Source organism: Dendroctonus ponderosae, unplaced genomic scaffold (genome assembly GCF_020466585.1).
Source record: "Dendroctonus ponderosae isolate FM_Combo_2020 unplaced genomic scaffold, Dpon_F_20191213v2 Dpon_F_20191213_9, whole genome shotgun sequence".
In the NCBI taxonomy this organism is placed as follows: Eukaryota; Metazoa; Arthropoda; class Insecta; order Coleoptera; family Curculionidae; genus Dendroctonus; species Dendroctonus ponderosae.
The window spans coordinates 3,964,571-3,974,693 of NW_026019116.1; the positions used below are offsets into that span (position 1 = coordinate 3,964,571).

Consider the following 10,123-nt stretch of genomic DNA (forward strand, 5'->3'; position numbering starts at 1 on the left):
ATTAGATTTTTAAAATTTTCCATCAAAAACGGGTTTTTATCCTTAACCCTGAACAATCCTCGAAAAGTGAACATGAAAATGTAAAATCCAACCGAGAAAATTGTATAAAATTGCCTCTTAGAAACCGCGGTTTTAAATTGAAAAACATGACAATCGTACCCTATTAAATTGTAAGAAATAGATTTTTTTTCAATGTCCCATTAAAAACTGCCCTTAATCCTTAATCCTCAACAAGCATAGAAAGCGAGCGCAAAACTTTAAAATCCAACCCAGAATATAGCATAAATTTGCCTTTTAGGAACCACGGTTTTAATTTGAAAATACATGCCGGTCAAGCCCTATTACATTATGAAAAATTAAAAAAAAATTATTTTCGTATCAAAAACGGGTTTTTATCCTGAACCCTCAACAATCCTCGAAAAGCGAACGTGAAAGACTAAAATTCAACCGTGAAAATTTGATAAATCTGCCTCTTCGGAAATGCATTATTAAATTGAAAAAACATGGCGATGGTACACTACCAAATTATGAAAAATTATATGTTTTTAAAAAATGTCCAATTAAAAAATGGCCATAATAATTAAACATAAGCAGGTTAGTAGTAAATAAAAACCTTTATTAAATAATACTTTAGAATGAGTTTAACACTGAATCGATATATAATTAAAACAGCACTTTCATTTTTTACATTTTCCTTCAAAAAATCTAATGGCCGAAACGAGTTTCGAATTTCAAATGGTCATCAACGTGTATTATCGTTTATTTTCCTTGCCGTCCACGTCGACCGATAGTCGTCAAACTTCTGCACAAAAAAAAACAAATAATCCGTTTATCTCCTCGGAAGCAAGGCTTTGCTTTCAGGACCCATCTTGCTTTTTTTGTCGGGATCGCCTTATTATAGCAAATCCAACTTTTTGCTTCTGGTTATTTAACAAGACGATTTCGTTTATGGCTTGGATTTTTCCAATATAGAAATTTAAGAAGGCATTCAACATAGGTATTATGAAACCGTAATTTTTACTTGATAAAACCGCAAAACCACAATAGCACTGTCTCGCTCTCCTTCTGCTGAGAGATCGAGATAGCAATTATTTCCAGCTTGTGATGAATGGCAAATAATTATTCATCTCCATAAAACACGAAAGGAAAAAAGTAAACCCTTCCAACAATGTATCTGTCGCATTGCATGCGAGTCGTAAAAATCCAGTTCTATTAAGGTTTTTACAATCTCGGCGAGAGAAACAGTGAAACATTTATTCATCGAGAAGGCACCGAGCGCACAATGGAAAAGAGGAACGCGAGTTTTTTTGTTCGGTTTGAGGATGGTTTCAACATTATGAGTTTTAATAGGCAAAGTACCAGCAGTCTACTTTCGGTTTGCACTCAAAAAATCAGCTTTTAACAGTCGTGGCGCTCTAAATTCTAACTAGGAAACATTCAGAAACCGATTTCATTGCGTTAAAAGTCACTTTTAACTCAGTGCTTTGCTTCTGCGTACTGGTTAAAAGTTCCGACTGTTTAGGTGAGGTAATCGAGGTGGCCTACCTACTGTTCCACCTCGCCCAATTGATCGTTTTTCAATCATTTTATGTAATATTCGGCTGAGTGGAGACGAGGTTCTCCCTTTAGGACCATAAATCGCTCGTTAACGGGAAATCGTGAATAAATTCAACTCAAACACTATTTTCTGCGCGAAATGTTCATTCTTCTCCTAGTTCTCCGGGCCGGAGTAAAGTCGCCCTCCAACACGCAGTAATAAAAATAAATCTAGCACTGAAGCCACGGACTTTAATTATTAAAAAACAAGGATAAATTACTTATTAGTAGTTAATTAGCGTGGCGAAATAGAGTAAAACAAACCCATTAGTTCGGTACGAAGGCCGTTAACTTCTTAATTTGCTGGTTTTCGGCTGTGCGGACGTTTATTCGGGTTCCAGTTAAATAGGCGCGTAATTTGTCAAATGTCAAGTAAATCCGAAAAAATTGGATCGTGCCAGAGAAAGGTTTTGATCTTTTTGCCGCAAAAAGTGAAGTGTTTCGTCCGTTCGCGAATAAAGCAGCAGCTCGCGATGAGGGAAAGAAATTATATCAAGACATTAAATATAATCAAATTGCGAAGCAAACGAAACAAAAAATTTTATATACGAAGGATATAGTTGAATGTGCACTAACCAGACCTATAGATTGGGGCGCTATTAACAACCAGTACTAATAAAATATTTGGATGAATTGATGCTCGAATTATACCTATCTAGCAGTGGAATCGCCGCCTGTCCAATAGAAACTGCGGAAGAACAAAAGCCGGGATGTCGGGCTAGTTTTTGCCCTCTATTCGGTCGCCCGTTTTTGCAGCAGCTGATTGTTTCCTTAAGTTCCCAACTAGAAATTTGTCCCCGCGTTTTTGCCCTAATTGAAGTTTAATATGGTGTTTCTGTCGGTCTTTTGCCGGCTGCTTGAAGGAAATTTCATTTCTATTTAATTGTATTCATTGCCTGCAAACTGCATTGTTTGAAGGCAATAAGTGCAAAAGTGTTTTTGGCCATTCGTTCCGGAAATTAAACAAATCGGCCAGTGGAAATTGGAGAAGAGGTAACAGGCGACTTGCTGTACAGTGTTCATTTTCTTGCTCATAAATTGCCCTATGCGGGAACGGATTGTTCCACCTGCAGTCGTTTTGAACAGTTCAAATGTAGTCTGTTTTTACACTTTCAATAGGGAGAGCTGCTAACTGGCAAATATCCATAGAACAGTATTTATTCGCAATTCCCCCTATTGGGGAACAAAGTGCTCGGCAACTTTGTACACAACAAATTCCTTGTATTTCATTTTGGCCGCAAGTCTTTGTCTGCAAGTTATGCCGAAATGAACAGGACCCCCTTCAAGCAGTATTAATGGCAACCTAGGGTGCTTCCAAATAGTTTGATAATAATTAGTATTTGGCTCACGAGGTACGTACCTGATGCTAACGGCGCATTTCGCAATAAACGATTCATCTACCAAGAATTTGCGCCCCAGTAGGTATATAACAAAAAATAAAAAGTTAGAATCCAACTGTTGTCTTACGTAGATGTGAAGAAGTTTTCATTCGAAATACATTGCTGTTTCATGTCCCGTGTTTCCGGGAATGACGGAGGCAAACTTCTGAAACTCCCATAAAAAATCCGTTTAAACAAAGTCACTTGGCCATTATACACAGATATTAACTTAAACTAATCCTATTGTCTTCGCTGCTGAATGCTCGAGCATTATGTTAGAAATTTAACAAACTTTTCCTCATCGAGGCGAAGTTGATAAGCCTCCTCGTAAAGGGAAGAAACAAACAGCGAGATAAAGAAAACTTTCCAGCTATAAGGCTATTTGAGACTAACGAGACCTAGCTTTCACCTTTTGTTTGTAAATACCCACCCCTCAACTTCTGATTAATTACTTGCAGGGGATAATTCGAGTTTCCAAAGGATTCTTCACAACTTCCCGACGACCCTCTGACACTAATAATTAGTAAACTATTTCTCGAAATGCTCTTGTTAATTATTAAACTTCTTCGCGACTCGACCGAACAACTTTAAGGCAAAGCGACCAGAATGTTCCAAGTTAAACGACAACTATTTTCCCGCATAAAGCGGAACATTCCCAATAATTCGTTTCAATTGATTTTTCCTTTGCAGGTTTATCACTCGGCTGTGGCTTAATCACTTTCGTTTCGGCCCTTTCCGAGACCCTGGCCGAGATCTACGAGTACCATAAAGATGGCCCCAATGGTCCAGATTTCAACTACAGATATGGCTGGTGCTTCTTCACTGCAGCAACTGCTCTTATTCTAGCTTATGTGAGCTCAGCGTTTTCCTTCGTTGGATACCTGAATCGATATACCTCCACAGATGACATGGTAGGTGATCGAAGAACGCTCGGTATAGCGAGAGATTGTAAAAACGCCCTAAAAGCCCAAGTCGTAACCACCGTGACTTCATTAATACTTCAAATGACTCTTAACTGAACTTCAATGGAACTTTAAGTCCCCATGCAGGAACTGAATAATATTTAAATGTCTGCAGGGAGTCTTATTTATTTGAACTCCCTAATGATGTTGACGCTCAAAGGGGAGTGATTGGCACTAAAATCTTCTCGGCAAATTTAAAACGACTTTTTTGATGAGATTACCCTAAAGGGATGCCGACAAAGTTTAACTACCCAAGTTTTATTAGAGGAGTAACGGAATTATGTTTTGATTATTATTATTTACCGAGAGCCGCGAGTGATTGTTTTGCCGTTCATTTCTAGATCAGTGGACGAATTTAGCCAACATTCATTTACGAGCGTCTTCAATCTAGGATTTCCTCCAGGAAACCCTCCCAAAATCTCAGATCAGTAATTGTCTATCTTATTACTAAACAAGCCAAAATTACCACTTCTTATCAAGACCAAAATCTTCACCAACAAGAGCTGGAGTAGCACAGGGATAGAAGAAGTTGATCACTGTAGATACATCCTACGGCATAAAAAACCTATATAAAAACGACTTAACGAAAAACTCAATGCATGTTCAGGCAAAAACCCAAATGAAGAGTATGATTGCATAACATCAAGCATTCTTCAAGCTGCAAAAGAAACCTTAGCTTTCCAAAAGAAGGAGGTTTAGTGGAGGAAAAATTGAAGAGAAGGAAACCATATTGGTGGGATGCTGAGATTGAGAGAGAAATAGAGGAAAAGATGAAACTGTATTACATATACTTTTCTCGAAAAACAGTGAATGCCAGACAAAATTACAATAGCGCACAATCAAAGGTAAGAAGAATGATTAGTGACAAGAAAAATGTAGCATGGACCCAAAAGTGCCAGGAAACAGACTCTTACYTAGGAGGTCGAAGAAGTACCGAAAGTTGGAAGACGTAATTCATCTTATAATTAGAAAAAGAACGACCAGAGATATAATTTCGCCAATATCAGACAAAGAATGGGATGCACACTTTAAAAAACTTTTAAGGGCAGAAAGAGTGGGATTTCAWTAAGAAGAAATAAATTATGCCTTTAGAACGAAAGGTACCGTTAACACTTCCTGAAGGTAAAAACGTTTGCACAGCCTTAAAAAGCGGAAAATCTGCCGAAACCTGAAATATCCCGGCTTAACTTATTAAATACTCTACTGATGAACTGTTTGTAAGAGTACGAAATATTTTCTAATAATATATAAACAGAACCAAAGTCCCAAACGAGTGGAAAATATCATATATACCCACAACTCACAAAAAAGGAAGGAACGATATGTGCGACAATAGGGTGTTTTCATTGTTTCAACAATTCCTACAAACTGAACATTAATCTATGCTAATATATATATATGAAAGATTAAATAAGTTTATACTATCTATCTATTGCCATTTTSTTAAATAATTAATAAACAAATTCAGCTAAAATKCAAATYATTAATGAATCTCTAAAACGCAATCCTATTAGTTGTGACGTMTCTGGTCATATAAATGGCGGATTATTTACGTTCTGTGCATAGTGTTTAGTTGTSTGGTTGTGTTTCATTAATTATTTTGTGGATTTAAATAATTTATAGTTTGTGTTRWAMWAWAAAATRGCTAAAAAATTTMARAAAKATTYCTTAAAGCGTCAACAAACAATTTACCATGTGTGCATATKTTTATGGTTACTGAATTTTTTAAAAACGACGAACGCTTTAATTCAGCCCAATTTAARGGTGRCAAAGCAGCAGCGTAAGAAAAAATCCGTAAATTCATTATTAGTTACTCTCTTCGTAATATACTAATCTGTCTGTAYTGGTTTAAATTAGGTACATAATATATAGAATTTCACTTATTCAACTTAACCTAACCTATACACATAGCTGCTTTAAAAGTAAAATGAACTCTTGAACTTGTATTTTGGGCATCACGAGAACAATTTGGTGATATCGGATATGTGGAATTGAAGCGCGAGGGTTCTTTGTGCACTGTACAGTGCAAATTCTAGCCCAGAACACAAAGTACAATCGAACGCATATTCTATCTGCCTCATCATTAGCTTTTTGTTCGTACTTTCATTAAAACGATCCTCGCAACTAAAAAATATTGATTTTGATTTAGGAACATCACGTCTAGCTGCTTTGAATCATAAAACTTTACGTGCATAATTATGGGGAACGGTTAAAAAGAGTTTGTTTGGAGCACTCAATGAGGAACACTCAACCTCATTCTTGCATCCTTTCACAAAACACCACTTATTTTGGGATCCATCCAGGTCACTATTTTCCATTATGCATGATAATAATAATAATCAATAAAATAATGATAATCACAATAACTTATATAATATAGCAAAGCTGCGAAAACAACAAAATAAACACGAGACACTTTGTTGATATGACCTGCTACGTCACAGTCGGAATAGGCAATCGACGATACGGATTCGGCGTTTTTGGCGGAAAATATCTGATTTGATTTTAAATTCGCTTTAAAATTATTATAGACTTTTTTTGCAAAAAATTTATGTCAGTGTCATGTTTGCCATAACTACTTTCTATATATAAACATTTAGAAAAAAGTGAAAACACCCTATTATAGAGGCACATCTATGACTATATATGACTATATATGAGCAGAATGTACAGCAAAATAATAAGAAATACAATTGAAAATGAGTACAAAGACATGGAGGCAGAAGAACAGGCCGGATTCAGGACAGGTAGTTCCACTGTAGATCATCTGTTCTGTATAATCCAAGTTATCGAAAAGAAAACGGCATATGGACAAGAGTGGCATTTACTATACGTAGACTAACAAAAAGCATGCGACAGCGTACCATTTAAATTACTTTGAAAGGCTTTGGAAAATCCAAACATTAGCGTTCAGTTAATTAAAGCAATTAAAGAGCTGTACGACAATAGTGAAGCAAAAGCCAAAATAAATCAAAGACTAACAAAAGGGTGTCAAATGAATAAAGGTCTTAAACAAAGTTGCTGTAGTTCGCCAACGCTCTTCAAGATTTATTTAGAACAGGTCGTCAAACTACGGAAAAGAAAATGCCAAAACATGGGAAATCCATTAAATGAAACCATTTCATACACCTTGTGTTTCGCCGACGATCAAATTGTAGTGGCCCAGGAATATGACGACTTGGAATATATGACTCGAACACTGGTAGAAGAATACAAAAAGTGGGGTTTGGAGGTCAATATAAAAAAGGCAGCCTATATGTGCATTGGTGGAATAAAACAAGATCTAGTGTTAAAAATGGGACAGCAAATTAAGTCTTGTGACGAGTATAAATACTTAGGGCTAAAAATAACAGCGGAAGGAACACTAGACAGAGCTATAAAAGACCGAAATGTACAAGGAAGAAAAGCATTAACTTTAATAAATGGAATACACTGGGAACAGAGTATATCGAAACAGCAGAGTATAACACCATTGTAAAGAGTATTCTTACGTACCTAGAGCTCAGAAGTCTGAGCATTCAAAGACAGAACAGAGCAAATGCTGTCCGACAGAGATGGACCATTGGAGGAGAGCAGGAGGAAGATCAAGGAGAGGAAGAGGTACAAATCAGCGATTAAGAGAAATTATGACAGTAGGTGAACGCACGATAGTGGGCGAGATAAGATCAAAACAACTGGTATGTTAGGAGCATGTGCTAGAGAATTGAAAAAGAAAGACTATATAAACAAATACTAAAATGGAATCCAAATGAGCGAAGAAAGCGAGGAATACCACGAAGGAGCCAGAAACAAGGAATAGACAGCGAAAGTGGAAATTGGGCATCGGAAGACGGCGGAGGTTCTAAAACCGATTTATATATATAGATTGTTGTCCGGTTCATTTCTAGATCCGTGGACGTTTGGGAAACAAATGCGTTCGACTCCATTTAGCCAACGTTCATTTACGAGCGTCTTCAATCTAGGATGGCCGTCTCCTAATAACCAGCAATATCCATCGGCAATGAATAAAACCCGAATTTAATCCCGAAGTTTAACACTGTCAAACCGAAATGAGAAAGTAATCAATCACGGCGATTCACAAAAAGATCGAGCGACAATGTAATAAACCCGACAGGTTAATCCTTCATATTGTTCGGGGTGAAAAATCTCGCTCCGAAAATTTCCTCCATCTTCTAATCTAATCGTCGAGCACATATATCTTGAAGGGTTTTCTATGAGGGTTCTTCCGGCACAATTGTTCCCCTGAAAGTCGTAGCGTCTCCCTTATCTTGTCGCCATTTTTAACGCTTTACTGCTTTGAGAGAAAAAGGTGTCCAGACACTAATATTAGCTCTTTTATAAAACAGTTTATTACGCCCCTGTTTAACAAATCCTCATCAGATCGTATCGGGCAAGAATTACCATTTGTTTATGGACCCACCACTCGAAATCAACTCTTGCAGTTGTCACCACTCCAGTTTGCGGAGTGAAGTCAACATTTCGACACTAAATAGGGAACGAACCATCCATGCGGCGCTACTGCTCGAATCGCGAGGAAATTTATTTGGTCTAATTAAAGATAACATCAGGATGAACAACGTATTTAGGTTAAATGAAATGAGGCCTGGAGATTGGAGCCATGGCATTAATGGTAGACGATAATAGAGCCCTATGGCAAGTCAAGCTAATGTTTGTACACATCGGAGCGAATGTAAAATAAAACATAATAATTGGAAGTAACTTAAGGATAGTAAACGTTTATATAATTCCCAGAGCGCTAACGAGGGGAACTTCGGGTGGATTCAGAACAATCTGACATTGACCGTAGGATAAACGGTTGAATATGAGTCCGACTCTGTGTAAATAAAACCAGGAGGTTTTAATGACATTTAACGAGGAAAAACGAAGGAAACTATTTCCATGCGCCCAATGCAGAATTTGTGTGGTTTTCCCATGCAAATTCCAGGGCATATTCATGTGGTCTGTTGGAGATGATAAGCAAATTGCACCCGAGATATGGGTATATACATAAGAGCAATTTGAATCCAGAAATCCCTTGCAGGCTGGCAAAATTATCATATTTAAAACATGTCCAACCGCAGTTTTTCCCCAACTAACTCTTAACATTTGATTCAGGTTCGCGAAATGGTTCCCGGCGCCGAGCGCAAACTGAGGGAGCACAAACTATCCACCGAATACTTGATTCGTCACTCCAACCCTCATTTGTCCGGCCATCAACAGTACGACCCGATCAATGTGGAGCCGCACATTTCCCTGGAGCAGTACGAGGTAACCGAGTGCGGCCCCCTTCTGAATAAGACGCCCCCTGATGTGTGTACGACCAATCGGTGCCAAGAGTTTGCTGCCGCCGGCACTGATGTTACCAACGCTGGGGCGTTAGAAATTAACTTTTCCTCAGCTGGGGCCAGTTGCAACTCTCATGCACAATCGCTGGCGGGCCAGACGATACCAATCACTATTAAGAACCACAATTCGACTACACCGCTGAGCTTTTCCCATCTGCCCATGTCCAAGTATGGAACCATGCCCCATCCGGGCGCCACTTTGCACCAGGGGTTCCTCGGCGTGTCCGACATGGGCAGCTCCAGCTCGAACAGCTCGAGTGGATATTGCGGGAAGAGCAAAACGCTGCAGCATCAACGTGGTCGGGTTCCAGCTACCAAGTGCGTGAAAATCGAATCGTTCCAGGTTCCTGAAGCCAACTTCGAGGGATTCGGTAAACAGAGAACGAACAATGCGTTGGCTTATTCGGGCAGTGCGGTATGACAAGAGGATGCTCCTGGGGCGGACGTAATATTCTAAGTTTGGGTCATTCGGAAATGTGAAGTATCTATCATCCGCATATGTTGATTTGCTGCTCGTTTTTTTTCGGGAAAGTGATTGTTTTCATCGGGCCTGGTTCATACAACCCGTTTTACTGGAGCGGAAAGTTTCCTTGTTAGAGCTGCTGGTACCAAGGGCGGATCCAGAGTGTGAATATATTAATAGCTCTCTTATGCCCGGTTTCCGAACTCCAACATATCGGTTACATAAGCTTATGAGTCTCACAAACTACCAAAATCACGTCTGTTGGGTTTCTCAACGTCTGTTTAAAGCTTATCGGTTCCATAAGTTATCGAATAGATATCTACTCGAAGATGGATGGATATCGGCTTCATAACGTCTGACGCAAGCGTGTAGGGTTTG

The 10,123-nt window shown here is 38.5% G+C and overlaps 1 protein-coding gene across 1 annotated transcript; it reads left to right on the top strand.

Annotated features, from left to right (window-relative positions):
* Nucleotides 1-3,661: 3,661 nt before the first annotated feature.
* On the top strand, nucleotides 3,662-10,117 carry LOC125505669. Its single transcript, XM_048669926.1, has 2 exons — nucleotides 3,662-3,886; nucleotides 9,053-10,117. The coding sequence occupies exons 1-2, from the start codon at nucleotides 3,884-3,886 to the stop codon at nucleotides 9,701-9,703; spliced, it is 654 nt and encodes a 217-aa protein (XP_048525883.1). The 5' UTR covers nucleotides 3,662-3,883; the 3' UTR covers nucleotides 9,704-10,117.
* The last annotated feature ends 6 nt before the right edge of the window (nucleotides 10,118-10,123 follow it).